Source organism: Podarcis bocagei (genome assembly GCF_964188305.1).
Source record: "Podarcis bocagei genome assembly, chromosome: 14".
Classification (NCBI taxonomy): Eukaryota; Metazoa; Chordata; class Lepidosauria; order Squamata; family Lacertidae; genus Podarcis; species Podarcis bocagei.
The window spans coordinates 51,434,987-51,456,088 of record NC_138139.1 but is presented as its reverse complement, the minus strand read 5'-3'; the positions used below and the strand labels follow the sequence as shown (position 1 = coordinate 51,456,088).

Sequence of the window (21,102 nt, the reverse complement as noted above, 5' to 3'; positions counted from 1 at the left end):
AATTGGCTCCAATCCAAAGGCCAGGCGGAACAACTCTGTCTTACAGGCCCTGCGGAAAGAGATCAGATCCTGCAGGGCCCTGGTCTCATGAGACAGAGCGTTCCACCAAGTTGGGGCCAGTGCTGAAAAGGCCCTGGCTCTGGTTGAAGCCAACCTAACTTCCTTAGGGCCTGGGACCACTAGGGTGTTGTTATTTATGGACCTTGAGGCTCTCCGTGGGGCATACCAGGCGAGGCGGTCCCGTAGGTACGAGGGTCCTAGGCCGTGAAGGGCTTTAAAGGTCAAAAGCAGCACCTTAAATCTGACCCTGTACTCCACCGGGAGCCAGTGCAGCTTGAAAAGCACTGGATGAATATGCTCCCATGGCAGAGACCCCGTGAGGAGCCTCGCTGCAGCATTCTGTACCCGCTGGAGTTTCTGGGACAGCTTCAAGGGCAGCCCCGCGTAGAGCGAATTACAGTAGTCAAGCCTGGAGATGACTGTCGCATGGATCACTGTGGCCAGGTCGGGGCGGGAAAGGTAAGGGACCAACTGCTTGATGCGGCGAAGGTGGAAAAATGTCGCCTTGGCTGTTGCTGTGACTTGCGCCTCCATGGAAAGGGAGGCGTCAAGGATTACACCCAAACTCTTAACGGAAGGCAATGGCACTAATTGGGCCCCCGCAAGAGAAGGGAGTTGGTCCCTCATCCCCATGCTATCCCGACCTAGCCATAGGACCTCTGTCTTCGAAGGATTTAGTTTCAATCGGCTCCCACGAAACCATCCAGCCACAGCTTCCAAGCATCTGGTCAGTGTGTAAGGGGCCGAGTTGGTGTGGCCATCCATCAGTAGATAGAGCTGAGTGTCATCAGCATATTGATGACAGCCCAGCCCAAAGCTCCGGATAATCTGGGCAAGAGGGCGCATAAAGATGTTAAAAAGCATTGGGGAGAGAATTGCGCCCTGCGGCACTCCACACACCAAGGAGTGGCGTGACGACATTTCCCTCCCTAGTGCCACCCTCTGTCCCCGACCAGAGATAAAAGAGCACAACCAGTTACGGGCTATGCCCTGTATCCCCACGTCTGCAAGGCGATGGTCCAGAAGATCATGATCGACCATGTCAAAGGCTGCTGACAAATCTAAAAGGATCAGCAGTCCTGACCCGCCTCGATCCAGTTGTCTACGAATATCATCTGTTAGGGCAACCAGAGCCGTCTCCGTCCCAAAACCAGGACGGAAACCGGACTGAAATGGATCTAATGCCGATGTTTCCTCCAGAAACCTACCAAGCTGTTCAGCAACCGCTCTCTCAATTACCTTACCCAGGTATGGAAGATTTGAAACTGGGCGGTAATTGGATAGGTCTAAGGGATCTAATGAAGTTTTCTTTAAGAGTGGACGCACCACTGCTTCCTTCAGTTCCCCTGGGAATGTCCCCGTGTCAAGGGACAAATTGATAATTTCAACCAGGGGGGTCCGCGCAACATCTGGACACTCCCTAATCAGCCAAGACGGGCACGGATCAAGGAGGCAGGTGGTGGGCCTACCAACTTGGAGGAATCTATCCACATCAGTAGGGAGTATCCGATCGAAATGGTCCAACACTGGACCTGAAGTCAGTCGAGGGGCCTCCAGTTCAGTCACTGTGTCTAAATTGGCAGGGAGGTCAAACTGTATAACAACACTATCCACTGTCCCTGTTTTTTCCCTTTTTGGCGATTTGTTCTCTTTCAGATTACATGGCTCACCTGGTGGAGGTCCAGCATGAGAGAGGAGCAACTGGCGGACAGACATTCCACTCACTGCTCACCGCTTCTATCCCATCTCGCCGAGGTATTCATTCATTCATTCATTTGTTATGCATGCTCTTACATGCCACTTTCTGTCACAAAGTAACCTCAAAGCTGTTTGCATAAGGTGCTCAAAACAGAATAAACAGAAATCCCAAAATGCAACTTTAAAGTCACAGTGATAAAGCTGTTAGACTCAAGAAGCAATACAAAAAAAGAGACCAAATGTGGTTTGGCAGCGACGGCGTGGGACAGCAAAAATGTCTTCTCTGTGTGGTGAAATTCCAGCAGTTTATTTCCTCTCTCTCCCCACATTTTTAAAAATTGAATTTTAGTAGCAGCAGGTGGCTTACAGAAATGAAACAAAAAATTGTTTTAAAACAGCCGGTTTTTGCAATTGCCAATAAAGAAATATGGAACTTAACTGAATCGGTAACAAAACACTCCAGGAGGGTGTGGTCTATGATTACAGAAGGCAACTACAACCAGGAAGGGCGGGGTATAAATAAAAATTTATTATTGTTGCTATTATTGCAACCTGATCTCGCAACCGGTGTGCTTTCTGTGCTGCCATCTTATCTGCCCTCCTTGACCTTGATCAGATGTAGGCTTTCCAGCAACACTGAGTCTGTTAACTCTCTCCCTCTCCCAGTTCTCCTTCGCCTAACTGTTCACCCCCTGGTTCTTCCCAACTTTTTTCTGAACTATGTCCCTCTGCAAACCATTGTTCCAAATCTATACTGTCCCACAGCTCCTGGGAAGATTCAGGATCCTGATCAGGGGGAGGGGGGGGTGCTCCCACCATTCCTACTCAGTGCCGCCCTCATCCGCACGGTCCCTGACAGGTTCTTGAAAAAGCCCCACTCTCAAGATTTCCCCATTATTTTCTCTTCAGACAGCGATGATTCTCCACGACCCAAAAGCAGCCTCGAGACTCCACAAGGGCAGGGCAGGATCCGTGCTTTGGCCCAGATCCGAGTTCTCGGTCCAGACGATGACTTGGCAGGCATCCTCCTTCAGGTAGGGACCCTGATCCTTACCCCCCCCCAAAAAACCCCTGTCAGGAGCTTGTCCTACACTCAAGTAGGACCCTGGCAGAGACACATGCCCGACTGGCATGTTCTCTCCCTCCTGGTCTTTCGTTCGGGAGCTTTCTTCTGCCTGAACATCACAGCGACCGATGCCTACAGACATCGGCACACTTAGGGATCCGCAGAGTTTGTGCATCATGCGTAACAGACCTCAGCAACTCAGCATTTTGGCTAATTACTCTATTTACATATAAACACACATGGAGCACTGCAACATGGCTCCCTCTCTCTCTAGCATCAGACAGCAAAGAGCAAAAGAACAAAGGACAGTAGTCCCACTTCACAGAACACAGCAACACAAACATCCTGTCTCCGTCACTTCCCACTCTGTGGAGTCAAAATATATACCGTCATGTGATAGACAACAATCCCATGACTGCAATCATGGAGCAGGAATTCTAACACCCCCAACCCCACTTTGTTTCTTTGCATGTTCTTCCACTCTGTCCATGTCTCTCTGGCGAAACTGCAGACAGTCTCCGCCACAGAATTATTGTTTTGCTTATTTATTGCAGTTATTAGTCCCTTTTCTTTCACAAAAAGTGAGCCGCAATGACTTCCAAAACAGCACAAAATGTTAAAACCTTAAAATGCATGTGTGCATTTAAGAGACAGGTCTAAGGCTTCCCATACTCTGAAAGAGGCCACAAATATCTAAACCCAGTTTCTGAGCAAACATATTCCTGTCACCATGCCGGTTCTCACACACACACACATACATACATCCCATGATTCCCCATCACTCCATTTTTGTTCCTTCGTTGAAACCTTTATTAGCTGTTCTTCAGCCTTGCCTCTCAGAGCGACAGATGCCATAAGGCAGTGAAAGACAACAGGTGATAGATTCTGTAAGACCGCAGTAACAAATGGCAACTGCTGAAAATCTGGTATTAAAAAAACGGGGTGGGGACCAGACCTTCGCAACGGCCCAGGCAGATTTTTTAAAAAAAAATGGAACATTTTTATCTGGCACAAAACGGAGAACAAAGATGGTGCCAGGCAGGCTTCCATGGAAGGGGAGTTCTACAAATGCAAGGCCACTACTGAGAAGGCCCTGTGTATTGTCATTGCCTGCTTAATTGCAGATGGGTATGGAGGGCAGAGGGATGTGGGTGGCTCTGTGGGTTAAACCACAGAGCCTTGGACTTGCCGATCAGAAGGTTGGCGGTTCGAATCCCTGCGATGGGGTGAGCTCCCGTTGCTCGGTCCCTGCTCCTGCCCACCTAGCAGTTCGAAAGCACGTCAAAGTGCAAGTGGATAAATAGGTGGGAAGGTAAACGTCGTTTCTGTGCGCTGCTCTGGTTCGCCAGAAGCGGCTTAGTCATGCTGGCCACATGACCTGGAAGCTGTACGCTGGCTCCCTCGGCCAGTAAAGCGAGATGAGCGCTGCAACCCCAGAGTTGGTCACAACTGGACTTAATGGTCAGGGGTCCCTTTACCTTTATCTTTACCTTTATGGAGGGCAGACTTTGGGGCAGCAAATGCCATGGGCAGATGGGGCTTTGGGTTTGATAAAACCTTTGGGGCCCTCCCCATTTCCTTCTCACCACCAGCCCCTTCCCAGTGGGTCCCTTGCCCCGAAAGTCCATGCTTCCTTTTCTCCCCCTCTTTGACCTTTCCCACTGCACCAAGATCTGCAGAAACCCAGGTACACTGGTGCCCCGCAAGACGAATGCCTCACAAGATGAAAAACTCGCTAGACGAAAGAGTTTTCTGTTTTTTGAGTCGATTCGCAAGACGAATTTCCCTATGGGCTTGCTTCGCAAGACGAAACGTCTTGCGAGTTTGTTTCCTTTTTCTTAAAGCCGCTAAGCCGTTAATAGCCGCTAAGCCGCTAAGCCATTAATAGCTGCTAAGCCGCTAATAGCCGCTAAGCCGCTAATAGCCGTGCTTCGCAAGACGAAAAAACCGCAAGACGAAGAGACTCGCGGAACGGATTAATTTCGTCTTGCGAGGCACCACTGTATTGCGGCTGGGAGAAAAGGAAGCAAAAATGTAGAAACCTGGAAACCCGTGTTTTTCCTAGTCTGTAAGCAAATGCAGCTCCCTCGCTTTCCTGACGCCTCCTTTTTCGCGCCTTGGGCAGCTCTTTCCGTTGACTCCAGATCCCCGCTGGCAGAACTCGAACCCGCGCCCCCTTTCCTTGGCTCTGCAGCAGGCGCTGGGGCAGGAACTGGCCCGGCTCCGCCAGGGGAACGACGCCACGCCGGGGACCGCGGTGAAACTCCTGCAGGCGGTGGCGGCCCTGTTGAACTCTCCCCATGGCGGGGCGCTGGTGATGGCGATGCACCGGAACCACGTTGCGTCTTGTCCGCTTATGCGCCTGCTGTTCCAGTGTCAGGTGAGGACGTCTGTGGGTGGAGGGGCCCAGGTTGTCATCCGAGGCTGCCAGGGTAGCTCAGTTACAGAACAACAACTAACAAACCTGTGGTCACGTAAAGCATCCTCAATAAACACACGAGACATAACCGTCTGTGTTCTTAGATAAATAAGGTATGCTATTCCACAAAATACATATGGTATGTACAGTTATTTATTGTTTGATATTATTTGGAAGTGAGAGCTGGACCATAAAGAAGGCTGATTGCCGAAGAGTTGATGCTTTTGAATTATGGTGCTGGAGGAGACTCTTGAGAGTGCCATGGACTGCAAGAAGATCAAACCTATCCATTTTGAAGGAAATCAGCCCTGAGTGCTCCCTGGAAGGACAGATCCTGAAGCTGAGGCTCCAAGACTTTGGCCACCTCATGAGAAGAGAAGACTCCCTGGAAAAGACCCTGATGTTGGGAAAGATGGAGGGCACAAGGAGAAGGAGACGACAGAGGACGAGATGGTTGGACAGTGTTCTCGAAGCTACCAGCACGAGTTTGACCAAACTGCTGGAGGCAGTGGAAGATGGGTTCCTGGCGTGCTCTGGTCCATGGAGTCACGAAGAGTCGGACACGACTTAACAATAGCAACAATATTATTTTTGCTGTAAAATGTGTGAGATCATGTTAATTGTATTTATTTGCATTACTTAGTGCTTTAACTACTGATGAAGCCCAGGACGACGAAACAAGGCCAGTATTCCGGAAATCCTTGTCTAGACTCTGTGAAAGGATTTTGTGGAAGCGTAGCAACCTTTCATGTGGATTGTTTGGATTTTATGAACAGACAGGTGGAATAGACACCATTACACGGATGGACCTTATGCATGAACTGATTAGAGAATGATCTGATCCACTGTGATCTTCTTTGTTCGTTTGTTGAACTTTATGAGTTACTTCTGCTGAAATTTGATGCAATGAATAGCATACCTTATTTATCTAAGAACAGAGCCAATTACGTCTCATGTGTTTATTGAGGGTAGCTCAGTTGGCAGAGCATGAGGCTCTTAATCTCAGGGTTCTGTGTTCGAGTCCCACGTTGGGCAAAAGATTCCTGCCTTGCAAGATTGGGGCAGATGACCCCCCGTGGTCTGAATTCTGCAATTAGGGCTGGGGAATAATATATGGCTTTCAGCGTCGCGATATATCGCCAGCTAAATATCACAATATACCGAAATAACATGATGTCAGAAATAAGGATGGCTCTATATAGCAGCATTGGCTGGCTTTACAGTTTTTCCTGCATCACGATTTTTACATAGTACACACACACACACACATTAGGGCTGGGGCAATGTCTCAATGCACTGTCAAAAATCGGTTTCATCATGGAAATGGTTTCATAATATTCAACATGGTGATATATCGCGAATCACGATATGCGTTTGTGTGCTGTTAAAAATCGTGAAGCCAGTCGTTGCTTCTTTCATTATTCCTTCCGTCCCCATTACTCTGCTATAAAATAACAGTTGTAATAATATGTTAAAGGTAAGTTTTAAAAGTCTCCATTTTAGACCCCTGCGTAGTAGCCGTTGTCAGGACATGACCCCGTTCACCTCTACATACCGTATTTTTTGCTCTATAAGACTCACTTTTTCCCTCCTAAAAAGTAAGGGGAAATGTGTGTGCGTCTTATGGAGCGAATGCAGGCTGCGCAGCTATCTCAGAAGCCAGAACAGCAAGAGGGATTGTTGCTTTCACTGCGCAGCGATCCCTCTTGCTGTTCTGGCTTCTGAGATTCAGAATATTTTTTTTCTTGTTTTCCTCCTCCAAAAACTAGGTGCGTCTTGTGGTCTGGTGCGTCTTATAAAGCGAAAAATACGGTAGTTCCATCCTTGTTTCAGACATCATGATATATTCGTATATCACAATGTTCAGCCGGTGGTGTATCACAACGTTGAAAGCCAGACATTGCTCAGCCCTAACATACAACATGATTCACAATACATTGCCTGGTCAAAAATTATGAAACCGATATCACATTATGGACTTCAGACCGGTTTTGGATGATATATCAATATATCGCCCAGCCCTAGCTACAGTGGTGCCCCGCAAGACGAATGCCTCGCAAGACGGAAAACTCGCTAGACGAAAGAGTTTTCCATTTTGGAGGTGCTTCGCAAAACGAATCTCCTATGGGCTTGCTTTGCAAGACGACAATGTCTTGCGAGTTCCTGCAGGTTTTTTCCCCTTCCCCCCCCCTTTTTCTAAGCCGCTGAGCCGCTTATCAGCTGATCTGATAAGCCGCTAATCCACTAATCTGTCAATGGGCTTGCTTTGCAAGACGAAGAAACCGCTAGACGAAGAGAATCACAGAACGGATTCTTTTCGTCTTGCGAGGCACCACTATATTAATCTATGATCTGTGTGGGTAACTGGAGTCTGGCACATACAAACAACCAGGTGGTTGTTATTTCATATTAATTAATCTATTAATTTCTCGCATGCCACCCTACTAAGCATTGGTGGTGCCAAAGGTGAAGGCTCCAGTTAGCCTTCTGGTAGCCCTGGCTTCAAGACCACCCTGGTGACTTAGAAGGAGGAAATGTAAGCTCCTCTGGTCTGCCGTTCTCTTGCCTTGCCCCTTCGCTTTGTGTTCTGCCTGTAACCCCACCTGTTCCCTTCTCCAGCGTTCCGTCCCCCAGGACACCACCTTCTCCTCGCTGTTTTTCAAAGTCCTCATGCAGATGTTGCAGTGGCTGGAGAATCCAGCTGTGGAGGAAGGGCCTCTGCGGACCCAGCTGAAATCCTTCGCTGTCCAGTATTCCTCCAGACACCGGATCAATGACGGTAAGAGGGGCGGTTTGGGACGCCTGGGGGAGGACTTGCCACTGCAGGCTGCATGGGGCAGAGACCTTCCTTGGGGCTTATGCCACCCTGTAAAACTGACAGGGTCTCACTCAGGGTGGATTTGATTTGAGGCAGAAAGGGCATCTATACAAACAGACTACTAGCTTCATTCTGGCAAGGAAAATACATTATCATACTCCACAACAGGGTGGATTTGATTTACATCAAATCGATTTAAATCACAATTTAAATCGCTAGCCAGTAAGACTTGATTTAAATCACTAGCCAGTACAACTTGATTTAAATCACTAGTTAGTGAGACTTGAATTAAATCTCTCTTTTTTACAGAAAGACTCATTCTTGCTGCTATAATCTTAATATTTACACCCAGCTGAAGGTTTCCTGTTTTGAATAATAAAATTTCAGAGTAATTTTTACAGTTATATCAAAAATTACTGATTTGATTATACTATTAGAAATGCATTGACAGATAATTATGAAATCATGGTGTGGTTTAATAGGATTACTGTTTATATTTGGACAACTTTTCCGCGGTACTTTATTGGAAGGAGAAAAATGATCATTTCCTCAATAACAATTTAAACGATTTATTTAACAAAAACAATAACATCCTAGCATATGTATCCATGTTTGTTAACAGAGTGGTTAAACATTTTTTTAAAACAAAAACCTTAGACTGAGTTTTAGCACACATGAAAAACTTGAAACAAATCCTTATAGCCTCTGGACTATAATGTAACTTAAATAGCAAACTATCTTTAGAAATATTTTTCCTCCAAAAGTATTTTATTTTAAAAATCCAATTTAATTTTTTAAAAAAATCTGATTTAAATTTTTAAAAAATCCAGTTTAAATTTTAAAAATCTGATTTTTAAAATTTTATTTGTTTTTTTAAATCATTGATTTTTATCCAACCTGGTCTCACTGCTGCTAGCAATCGTTCTGCAGCATCCTGCGCTAACCACACCTTGCATTTCATGGGCATGGGAGGCCCCACACATAACTCAGAACTGGTTCCTCCCACTTGCGCCAGCTCTCCAAGTTTATCAGGCACAGGCCTTTCCCACCAGCTGTGACCTTGTAACAGAAGGTGGTAGGAATCGAACTCGGGCCTGTCTGTAGTCAAAGTGCCTGCGCAACCACTAAGCCTGGCTCCTGAGCCATCCTTTATTTCCTCTCTTCTCCCTGGCAGTCCGCGGTGGATTCCTGCACCTCGCCGAGGCTCTGGCTTTCCGCCGGGACACCGACGTCATCGGCCCGACGGTCTGCGCCATCATCACCACCTTGAAGTCTGGGGAGAAGTATAACGTGGAGCCTGAGCTGGTCAGCAAAGGTAAGACCTGTCTCCCTTCCTCCGATCACGGATGAAGCAGCGCCAACTGCTCTCCTGCTCCTCTTCTTCTCCACGGGCAGCTGGGAAATGGGAGTTAGGGGCCAGACGAGGGCTGACTCTTTCCTCCAGCAATTATGCGTCGTTTGGTGCAATTATGTCCTGCCTCTCTTCTCGGTTGGGATTCAAGGCAGCTTCCAGCATTTAGAAACGGCACTACAAAATGCACTATTAGAATACTATTAGTATCTTACGCACAGGTTCGGATGTGAGGGTTTGCCCTATATGCAAAACTGTGCATACTTCTTTTTTAAATTTTCAAAGATCTTTATTGAAACTTAACATATATACATAATAACCAAAATTCCCCATGATTCCCTCACATAAAATATAGTATTTAAATTACAACAACTGCATAATTATACACTTAATTATGAAACCCACCACCCTACTTCCCTCCACAGCAATTCGACTTCTTTGTATTTCTTTCTACCTTTTCCCCCTTGCATGCTATAATAATTTTTTTTGGTCAAATTCTGATTTTTCCTTCTTTCTTTATTGGTTTTGTTATTGCTTACATTTTTTATTCTAAGCCTATTAACATGTCATTTTTAGAACAATATTTTGACATATAATCTTCAAAATTCTTCCACTCCATTCTTAACTTTTGATTTGATTGATATCTTATAATTGAAATTAGTTTTGCCAATTCTATATACTCACTTAATTTACAAATCCACTCTTCCTTTCTTGGTGTGTCCTGAGATTTCCATTTAGTAGCAATCACTACCCTAGCAGCTGTTGTTGCATATAAAAAGATTGTTTTTTTCATATGTGGTATGTCTTTGCCCACCAATCCTAACAGATAAGCTTCGGGATTTTTTATCAAGGTTTTTTTTAGCATTTTCTTAAGTTCCTTGTGTATTATTCCCCAAAACTTCTTTATTTCCTCGCAACCCCACCACATATGAATTACCGTATTTTTCGCTCTATAGGACGCACCTTTTCCCCTCCAAAAATTAAGGGGAACTGTGTGTGCTTCCTATGGAGCGAATGCAGGCTCCTTGGCTTCAGCGATAGCAACGTGAAGCCTCCGAAGCGCAGAGGGAGCGCTCCCCCCGCACTCCGGAGACTTTGCGTTGCTTTCGCTGAAGCCTGGAGAGCGGGAGGGGTTGGTGCGCACCCACCCCTCTCACTATCCAGGCTTCAGGGATAGCCGCCTGAAGCCTCTGGAGTGCAGCGGGAGCTCCCGCTGCGCTCCGAAGGCTTCGGGTGCTCTCCCGGCTTCAGCAAAAGCTCCCGCTGCACTCCAGAGGCTTCAGGCAGCTATCCCTGAAGCCTTCAGAGCACAGCGAGAACTCGTGCTGCACTCCGAAAGCTTTGGGTTCCTTTTGCTGAAGCCAGGAGAGCAAGACTCCTGGCTTCAGCAGAGAGGGAGAACTGCGCAGCATCCCTTCAGCGAAGCGGGAGGAGAAATGGAAGGGGCTCCGTTTTTCCTGCCACTTCGCTGAAGGGGCGCTGAGCAGAGAGGGGGAGATTTTTTTTTTCTTGTTCTTCCCCTCTAAAACAAGGTGCGTCCTATGGTCGGGTACGTCCTATAGAGCGAAAAATACGGTATCGTTCCAGGACGAAACTGTGCATACTTGAGCTGCCCTCTTGGGACCGCCACTGCATGGGCATCCTTACAGCTCTGGGGTGTTCTCATGAGATCTCACAGGGCCGTCTTGAGCTTCTGTGAGATCTCTCGCAAGATCTCGCACGACTGTCTCCAGGCTTGCAGAACAGGTGACCCTGGAGGGCCTTGCCCAGAAAGCAAATTCAAGCGCTTAAAAGCTCTCTTTTGCACCGGGAAAACCTTGCCTGCATTTAATTTGTACGATTTCAACCAGCCAGCCTTGCAAGGTTGAAATCACACAAGTTAAGTGTGAGGTGCAATTGTATTGAAAATACTTTTTTTAAAAAAAAAAACTTGTTGAAAATGATAGTTAAAATACATCACATTCAGAACCAGCTGCAGGAATGCCACAGCAATGCTGTAGAACGGAGCGCGAGAGGCAGCGGGGATTTTAGTGTCGCACAGAGCGCCGCTGAAATCGGAGAGCCCAAAGGCCGCCATTGCTTGGCACCCAGTGCATGAGGTGCCGAGAGTCAAGGAGTGTGCAGCTACTTCCTGTCCTTGCTCAGTCCATTTCCTGCCTTCCCTAGCTAGTTCTAGCTAAGATTCTCCTGTGCACCTCCTGCGGTTCCTATTCCTTGTTTTTCTGTTTTCGTTTGCCTCCATCCATGGCACAGCTTCAGGGACAGGTCACGCTCTAGATCAGCATTTCTCAACCTGTGGGTCCCCAGATGTTGTTGAACTACAACTCCCACCACCCCTGGCTAGCAAGGCCAGAGCTCAGGGATGATGGGAGTTGTAGTCCAACAACATCTGGGGACCCACAGGTTGAGAACCGCTGCTCTAGATGCTGCTGGACTCCGACTCCCATCAGCCCCCAGTCAGCAAGGGATGATGGGAGCTGTAGTCCGGCAGAGTCTGGAGAGGTCCTCAGGGTTCCCAGCCTCTGCTCTGAAGGGCATTTAGTGCAAAGGTTTTAATCCAAGTCCTGGGAGACACGACCACCTTTTTCTCTGCCCATGCTTCCGCTCAGTTTCTTTTTTTAAAAAAAATATTTTTATTAAGCAATTTCAACATAACAAATTATCAAATCATATAATCACATACATTATTTCCCCCCCCCCTTTTTCCTGCTCCCCCTTCCACCCCTCCCTCCCTCCCTCCCCCACCCACCAGCTCCTCTCTGATTTCTCTGCACATATTATTCTCTGCATGTTATAAAATTATACATATCCTTGCATTGTCTATCTATCTTATCATGTTATCAGCCAATAAATTTGTGTATGTTTATTCAAAACCTGCCAAGGAGTCCAGTTCATTTTGTAAAAAGTTCCCATTCTTCCTTAAAGTCACAGTTGTCCTTGTCCCGCAGTTTGTATGTCAATTTAGCCAGTTCTGCATAACTCATCCATTTTTCTTGCCACTGTTTTTTCATTGGGATTTCCTCCTTCTTCCATCCTTGTGCTACCAAGACTCTTGCCGCTGTTGTAGCAACCATAAATAAATTGTTTATTTTTCTTGGCTTCCGCTCAGTTTCTTAACTGGCTTCTGTCCTTTCCCTCCATTTTGCCAGTCCTTCGAGGCCTGACAGAAACGCACTCGCCGTACCTGGAGGAACTGCTGGCTTCCCTCTTCTCGGTTACCATGGAGATGCCATCCGGCTTCCCTGCCACGGGGCCCATTTCTGTGGTGAGCTCGCTGCTGCTCCAGGACAAAGAAGAGACCCCTGTGAAGAAAGAAACCGAGAGCTGCAGGTGGGCTGCTGGCTGGGCAGGTTTGCCCTCTGCCCTCTTTAAGTCCTTGACAGGCTCAGCCGCCTGCCTTTCCTGTCGGTATTTTTCAATGTCTCCTTCCTCCTTTTCTCCCACCAGTGCCGAAACCTGCCAGCTGGGGCCTTCCTCTGGCCTGTTCATCGACTGGCTGGAGATACTGGACCCCGAAGTGATCAGCAACTGCCCAGATCTCCAGCAAAGGCTGCTCTTCTCCTGGAATAAGGTGAGGAGCCATCAAGCCTGGTGTACCTGTGACATCAGGTGGCATCTCCAGCTTCCAAGAGCTGAAATTGCTGAAGAGATCCTAGTGGGGGCTTCCTTCCCGTGTCCAGAGCTGCTTTCAGGGGCTGGACTGAGGAGGAATGGTGGGGGCCGCTGCCCCTTCTCCTGAAGCTTCCCAAGGGCAGGAGGGCAGTATAGATTTAGAAAAGCGGTTTGCAGAGGGGCATGATCCAGACGGGAAAAGCTGGGTGTGGCAATCACACAGGGTCCCCGGACATTTAATGCTCTACTGATCCCTGTGCCACCACTGTGCTCACTTCCCCGCTGCCACCAACCAGTTACTCTCAGGTAAAACACTGAGTCCAGACAGTTGTTAAAAGTGAACCAAATAAACAAGTTTATTTTATAAACATTAACAAGTTTATGGTTTCTCAGATAATATTCCTGCCAGTATCTTAACTTTAGTTTCTTTACCGGCCTATACCTTCCTAATACTTTCTGACTGATTATCTCAACTGTTTGACTGACTCCTCTTAATAAATTCTCTCATTCTCTCACATCAGACTAGCCCAACCCACAGACTTATCCTCTCTGTGTCTTCTAACTCCATACTGTCTTCTCAACCACCCTAACTCTAACTCTAAAAAACCCCTCTGTGCTTAAACCTTATACACAATTAACTCCTCTCCTTGGGTTCCCATTGGTTAGTCATTTTACAGTTAGCTAACCCTTTACCTATGAACCCAGAATGATGTCACACACCTAGGCGGGCAAACGCCACACTGGGAAATACCGGGTGAGGAACAGCTAGAAGAGGAAACACCAGGAGAGAGACAGACGGCAGATTCAGTTCCTTTGGGAAGCATTCCTGACCCCCCCTTCGCCTAAGACTAGGCGGGCTCTGAGAGTGATAGAACAGAAAGCGCAGAGCTCAGATTCCCTGACGTAGGAATGATGTAGATTTATGGGGACGGAGGGGGTAAACCTTTACTGGGAGCAGCACCATTTCTAGAGAGATATGCATTCCTTTGTCTCTCGCTGTGATTATTAAAGAAACTAACTGGTAAGAATGCTCCTTTCGTTTGATCTGCTTCTTTACTGCCACCGGGGAAGGGATCCGATTCCCCGAAGCCTGACAGCTGTGCAAGCTTCTTGCCTTTGCCTTCATCGCCCTCTGTGGCTTTGCCTTGTCTTCGTCTCTTTGCCCCAAGTACTCCCTTGTAGCTCAGTAGCCAAGCAGCTGACTTGCAAGCAAAAGATCCCAGCTTCAGTCCCATATCCCTCCATAGTTACCTTTCCCCTTTCTCTTTCAGGATAATGGCTCTTCCGAATCAGAGCCACCCTCTTTCCGCCCATACCTTTTGGCTCTCCTGACTCACCAGTCCAGCTGGACCACGCTGCACCGCTGCATCAAGATCCTGCTTGGCAAAAGCCGAGAGCACAGGTGGGTCAACCCAGAGCCTCTTCGGGTGGCTTCGCTAATTCGTAAAAAGTGTATCTGTATCGCTGCATCATAAAACGGTATGGCGACGTACAGCATCGAAGCATAAAGTGACAATACGGTGGTACCTCGGGTTAAGTACTTAATTCGTTCCGGAGGTCCGTACTTAACCTGAAACTGTTCTTAACCTGAAGCACCACTTTAGCTAATGGGGCCTCCCGCTGCTGCCGCGCCGCCAGAGGACGATTTCTGTTCTCATCCTGAAGCAAAGGTCTTAACCTGAAGCACTATTTCTGGGTTAGCAGAGTCTGTAACCTGAAGCGTATGTAACCCGAGGTACCACTGTACAGTCATACCTAATGTTACGTTTGCTTTAGATTACGTTCTTTCAGGTTACATACTGTGGTGACCCGGAAGTACCGGAAAGGGTTACTTCCAAGTTTCGCCACTTGCGCATCCGCAGAAGCGCTAAATCACGCTTTGCGCATGCGCACAAGCGCCAGAACGCACCACACACCTGCATAGATACGGCACTTCAGGTTGCGCTCTTTTCATGTTACGAATGGGCCTCCGGAACGGACCCCGTTCGCAACCAGAGGTACCACCGTATAGATAAAAGTGTTTGTCAGGTGTGCAAAGAACCACTGACTCGCATGGCCTCATGTGCAATGCCAGAGATGCTTGCAGGGGACTCTGCTGCTGTGATGGGGACACAGTGAGGAGGTGGATATCCCCCCCCCTCGCAAAAGCAGGAGTCAGTGTGGTGTAGGAGATTTTTGCTCTAGCTAGATTCTTGTCCTGCTTTTGCTGAGAGAGGGCTCGTTCCCAGCCATCATGGACTGGCTAGATGCAGAGGAATGGTGGAAGGCACCAACTGGGGAACCCACAGGGGAAGAAGGCTCAAAGCCAGGGGAGTGTTGATGGGACACTGAAAAAGAGGGAGCAGACTGGGAGGAGGAGGAGGTCTCAGAAGCTGAAGAGGTGACAGGGCTCAGTGAGCAGAAAGAGGCTGTGTCAGAGAGCAGTCCAGAATCAGAGGCAGAAGCTTCCCTTCCCCTGGTCTCCCAGAACCCGCAGAGGTATGAAGAGGGTGGAGCAAAGGCAGACAAAATGAAGGAGTCTCATATTGCTTGGGAAGGACCCTGGGGAAGAGGTCCTTGCAGCTGCCTCTAAGGAGCAAGTTCTACCAGGAATAGTTGAGGTGCTCACTAGGTCTAGCCCTCCTGGGGTTGTCTTGTTTCTTTGAATAAAGAGTTAACTTCACCAAAGCCATGTGACCTGCAGGTCTTGTTTCATGCCATGCACACAACCTCTTTCCCACCTGGGCATTGAAATGGGCTGGTGGTTCCTGCAGCCGCCTTGCAGCTGTGATTCCTTATGCCCTGGGGAGAGAGGAGGGGCAGGCAGTTGGGAGGAAACAGATTTCAGATAGAAGAACCTTCCCCCCCCCCCACCACCCCTGTTTTAATCTGCCAGGGTGGGTGTGTGAAAGACTATGCATCAGGTGTTGGGGAGAGCAGCTGATGGTTGTCAGATGGAGACAGACACAGCAGAGTGATGGGAGTGGATCCCAGGTTCTGCTCCCTGTTTTTTCCCAAGTTGGCTGTGTGCCATTTCCCCCTCCTTTTGATTTATCACACCTGCGTTTATGTCTCCGCTTAGATTTGACCCAACGGCATCCTTGGATTTCCTCTGGGCCTGCATTCACATCCCTCGCATTTGGCAAGGACGGGATCAGAGGATACCTCAGGTAATGAGCTGCTTTCTTTACTGCGCAGCTCGGCAAGGAGAAGGTGGCCTTCCTCCAGGCATGGTTGGACTCCAGCTCCAATCTGCCCCGGCGGGCAGCGTGGTTGGTGGTCAGGGATCATCAGAGCTGAAGTCCAACGAGATCCGGAGGACGCCAAATTCCCTCTCCCTGGTGTGAAAGGGGGGCACTCTTCAAGTCAACTTGTTGTTGGGCAGTTGGGGCATAAGAAGAAAGGAAGCCTTGCCAGTCCAAAAGGCCATTCTCAGTGATCCTGCACAGATGGATCCAAAGAGCCCTGCGACTAAAACCCAGGGTCCTTGCCTGACTGCAAATGCGAGCCCACAGGTGAGCTCCTGAAGGTGGCTTAGTTTAGCAGCAGCAAACCTTTTTTCTTCCTGCTCTGGAGCGTAGGACTCAAACCATTGGCTTCCAGTTCCAACAAACGAGATTCCGGCTAAACACCAGGACAGTAGGAGCTGTTTGACAGTGGAATGGACTCTCAGAAGGTTGTGGACTCACCTTCCTTGGACGTTTCTGAGCAGAGGTTGGATGGCCATCTGTCATGGATGCTTTAGTTGAGATTCCTGCATTGCAGGGGGTTGGACTAGAGCATAGGTAGGCAAACGAAGGCCCGGGGGCCGGATCCAGCCCAATCACCTTCTAAATCCGGCCCGCGGATGGTCCGGGAATCAGCGTGTTTTTACATGAGTAGAATGTGTCCTTTTATTTAAAATGCATCTCTGGGTTATTTGTGGGGCATAGGAATTCGTTCATCCCCCCCCCAAAAAAAATATAGTCCGGCCCCCCCACAAGGTCTGAGGGACAGTGGACCGGCCCCCTGCTGAAAAAGGTTTGCTGACCCCTGGACTAGAGGACCCTTGGACTGCTTTCCGACTTTCCAATTATATATGATTCCACTGTTGTTCCACTGTCAAACAGCTCTTGCAGATCTTAGATGTTGGGCTGCAACTCCCAACCAGCCTGTCTAATGGTTGGGTTGATGCTGCTGGAGTCTATGACAACTACTGGAGGGCACCACGTTGGCTACCCCCATTGTAGACCACCTCCACAGGGATGTGGGTGGCGCTGTGGTCCAAACCACTGAGCCTCTTGGGCTTGCCAATCAGAAGGTCGGCGGTTCGAATCCCTGCGATGGTGTGAGCTCCTGTTGCTCTGTCCCAGCTCCTGCCTACCTAGCAGTTCGAAAGCACACCAGTGCAAGTAGATAAATAGGTACTGCTGCGGCGGGAAGGTAAACGGCGTTTAGTCCTGCTGGCCACATGACCCGGAAAGTTGTCTGTGGACAAACACTGGCTCACTTGACCTGAAAGCGAGATGAGCACCGCAACCCCATAGCCACCTTTGACTGGACTTAACCGTCCAGGGGTCCTTTACCTTTTTACTTTAGACCACCTCCCCAGCCCGCTAGTTGCAGGAAACCCAAATCAGGAGCAACCCCCAACCAATGGCTGTTGCTCTTCTGAGATACCTATTTGTGTTGGGAATTCAAAGTCCTGGATTGCCTTTGTTCCCATCCGTCTCCAAATTGCATCGCAGAAACGGCGGGAGGAGTTTGTTCTGCGTCTCGACGCCCCTGAGCTGATCAGCCTGGTGGAGCTGATCCTGGCTGAATCGGAAACCAGGAGCCAGCGCTCCGGAGAGGCCTCCTGCTCCGTCACCCAGTCCCGCCTGCCGCTCCTGCTCAGCTGCTGCCACGGAGATGTCGAAAGCATCAAGAAAGTCACCGAGTACTTGACAGCCTGCATCCAGCAGTGGGGGAGCAGGTGAGGCCTCGCTCGGCTTTGGGAAAAGGCTCACTTCGCCATGCAAGACGGGCGCATCTTTGTTGTTGCTGTTTAGTCGTCTTAGTCGTGTTTGAGTCTCCACGACCCCATGAACCAGAGCATGGCTTGGAAGCTCTCCCTTTCTTCTCAAAGCTTCTCCTTTTTTATGTCCATGGAGTTTTCTTGGCAAAATACTGGAGTGGATTGCCAATTCCTTCTCCAGGTGAATCACATTTAGTCTATACAGTGGTGCCCCGCAAGACGAATGCCTCGCAAGACGGAAAACTCGCTAGACGAAAGAGTTTTCCGTTTTGGAGGTGCTTCGCAAAACGAATCACCTATGGGCTTGCTTCGCAAGACGAAAATGTCTTGCGAGTTCCTGCTGGTTTTTTCCCCCTTCCCCCCCTTTTTCTAAGCCGCTAAACCACTTATCAGCCAATCCGATCAGCAGATAAGCCGCTAAAAGCAGCTAAAAGCCGCTAATAGCACTAATAGCGCTAAGCCGCTTATCAGCTGATCCGATCAACAGATAAGCCGATAAAAGCCTCTAAAAGCCGCTAATAGCGCTAATCCGCTAATCCGTCAATGGGCTTGCTTCGCAAGACGAAAAGAAAACGCTAGACGAAGAGAATCACAGAATGGATTCTTTTCGTCTTGCGAGGCACCACTGTACTCTCGGCTATGACCAATCCATCTTGGGTGGCCCTGCACGGCATAGCTCATAGCTTCTTGGAGTTATTCAAGCCCTTTCGCCATAACAAGGCGGTGATCCACGAAGGGGTGCATCTTGCACACATTTAAAGAGGCTGAAATTGCACAAATTAAACACACGAGAGGTTTTCCCAGCGCAAAAAGAGCTTTTGAGCTCTCTGCATTGCTTGCCAGGCAAGGACCTCTTGCCACGCCGGCTCTGGAATCCTGGCGATGGTCCTGCAAGATCTGAAAGGAACTTGGACGGCCTTGCAAGATCTCACAAGAGTATCCCAGTCCGGTGCGCTGAGCAGGCCTTGCCCACTAAGCCATGCAGAGAGCTCAAAAGCTATTTTCGTGCTGGGTTTCCCAGCTCTGGGATGCTAGGGATGCTTGAGTATACACATTTCTGTGTCTACATGGAACCCTTGGAACTGAACCCCCTGCACAAGATCTAATTGTATGGGACAGCTTTTGGCAAATGCTGAAGACACACTTTTTTGAAGTATATATTTTTAAGGACCCTCCTTATTTCTCTGATCTTAAGTTGTTTTATGTTGTGCTTTAATTGTTATACCCCTCCCCCGGGACCTTAGGGGGCTCAAGATTGGAGGAAAATGCTCATAAATCCTTGGCAACCTCAAAAAGTCCCTCTGGGAGAAACACGCACTGTTTGTTTCTGTTTCTTTACTCTCCACGTGTTTGCAGGGATTTATCTGGTACCCCTGAGGACTAGCAGCTTGCATTTTAAAATAGCTTATTCCGGTGAAGCTGTTGGGTTGGCATTGCCCAGTGATGGCAAAACTGGGGGATGTGAAGCAGATACATTTGGTAGACTTGGAAACCCCTCTTTGATGGCTCAGTAATCTCCTGACTCTTTTTTTTCTGTTTCAGCTCAATGGGAAAACATTGCCAAGATCTTCTCCTGCAAATCTATCTTCAGCTGCCTGAGCTCCTAGTGCCAGTCCCCGGGACCCTGCTTTCCACCGAAGGGGCCACCGACAGCAGCACCTGCAAAGTAAGGGCAGGGGGAGAGGAAAAGTGTTGAGAAAAAGCCTGGCCCCTCCATTTTCCTCGAGCCATTCCGGGACAGGCACCCGCCAGCTACGCAGTTCACAAGCCCAGGAAAGCTTCCCTCTGGCAATGAGCTTGAGAAATCCTAGTCGTGATTTCCACTAAGTGATTCATTTGCCTGCCCACTGGGTGGTGACCACCATCTCCACACACACTCCCCCAAAAGGGTGTCAAATGCTTGACCTTCCAAATGTGACCTGTGCTCTGATTGTCGTCCCCCCCCCAAAAAAAGCACCCAGTAACTTTCCCCCAGTCCAATGTGAATTGAGGGAGTCTTTGAAAATGGGTTGCGGTCTCAAACCTTTCGTCCCTTGCGTTCCATCATCAACCCTAAGGAAATGATCTGGAAACCTACCATTGACCACCTCCTCTTAGGGAGACTGGAAGTCTCTTTGCAAGTTGTGAGGTTGGAGAAGGTAGATTTAGCACATTCAGTCCATTTCAGAAAGTGTTTGAGCACCCGGCCGATGCTCTCTCTCTCCTGCAGCTCGACGCCCTGGTCCACCGCTTCATCACCCTCCTTGCCGACTCCAGCGATTCCAAGACGAGTGGCAGCCGCCTGTGGGATGCCAACATGGCGTGTCGGAAGCTGGCCGTGGCCCACCCCATCCTCCTCCTCAGGTTCTGCTCAGCCTGCGTTGCTTCAGGGACTTGTACATTATCTTTATACCCAGTGCTTTTTTTTTCTAGGGAAGAAAAAGGTACAGGAACTTATCGGGAACAGGCCTTTGTAGAAGTAGTACAGGCGACTCTCCAATTTCACAGGGGTTCTGTTCCGGGCCTCTGCGCACGTAGGCAAAATCACGTATAACGGGGAGCAGCCTGGAGTGCCCTAGTGGCTCAAAGAGGAGACCCACCCTAGATCCCAAAGAGGTCCCATGAGCTCAAAGAGGCCTCCCTGCATGTCAGCTCTGCAGGACACCATGTCCCTCCAGGTGGTGTACGCTGACACCCAGGGAGCCTTCTTCCCCGCGGATCAGCTCTGCAAGCCACCATGTCCTTCTGGCGGGCATGAGCTGACACCCAGGAAGGCTTCTTCCCTGCATGTCAGCTCTGCAAGCCACCATGTCCCTCCAGGTGGTGTACGCTGACACCCAGGGAGCCGTCTTTCCCACGCATCAGCTCTGCAAGCCACCATGTCCTTCTGGCGGGCATGTGCTGACACCCAGGAAGGCTTCTTCCCTGCTTGTCAGCTCTGCAAGCCACCATGTCCCTCCAGGTGGTGTACGCTGACACCCAGGGAGCCTCCTTCCCTGCGGATCAGCTCTGCAAGCCACCATGTCCTTCTGGCGGGCATGAGCTGACACCCAGGAAGGCTTCTTCCCTGCTTGTCAGCTCTGCAAGCCACCATGTCCCTCCAGGTGGTGTACGCTGACACCCA

The 21,102-nt window shown here is 49.0% G+C and overlaps 1 protein-coding gene across 1 annotated transcript in view; it reads left to right on the top strand.

Annotated features, from left to right (window-relative positions):
• Positions 1-21,102, top strand: part of INTS1 (integrator complex subunit 1) — a 95,417-nt gene that overhangs the window by 53,259 nt on the left and 21,056 nt on the right. Inside the window, exons 28-39 of the mRNA XM_081169349.1 lie at positions 1,717-1,815; positions 2,668-2,792; positions 4,950-5,204; positions 7,863-8,022; positions 9,236-9,376; positions 12,562-12,742; positions 12,860-12,983; positions 14,296-14,426; positions 16,086-16,173; positions 17,731-17,957; positions 19,542-19,665; positions 20,209-20,342. Coding sequence (XP_081025475.1) covers positions 1,717-1,815; positions 2,668-2,792; positions 4,950-5,204; positions 7,863-8,022; positions 9,236-9,376; positions 12,562-12,742; positions 12,860-12,983; positions 14,296-14,426; positions 16,086-16,173; positions 17,731-17,957; positions 19,542-19,665; positions 20,209-20,342 — 1,789 coding nt within the window. The remainder of the gene's footprint in view (positions 1-1,716; positions 1,816-2,667; positions 2,793-4,949; positions 5,205-7,862; positions 8,023-9,235; positions 9,377-12,561; positions 12,743-12,859; positions 12,984-14,295; positions 14,427-16,085; positions 16,174-17,730; positions 17,958-19,541; positions 19,666-20,208; positions 20,343-21,102) is intronic.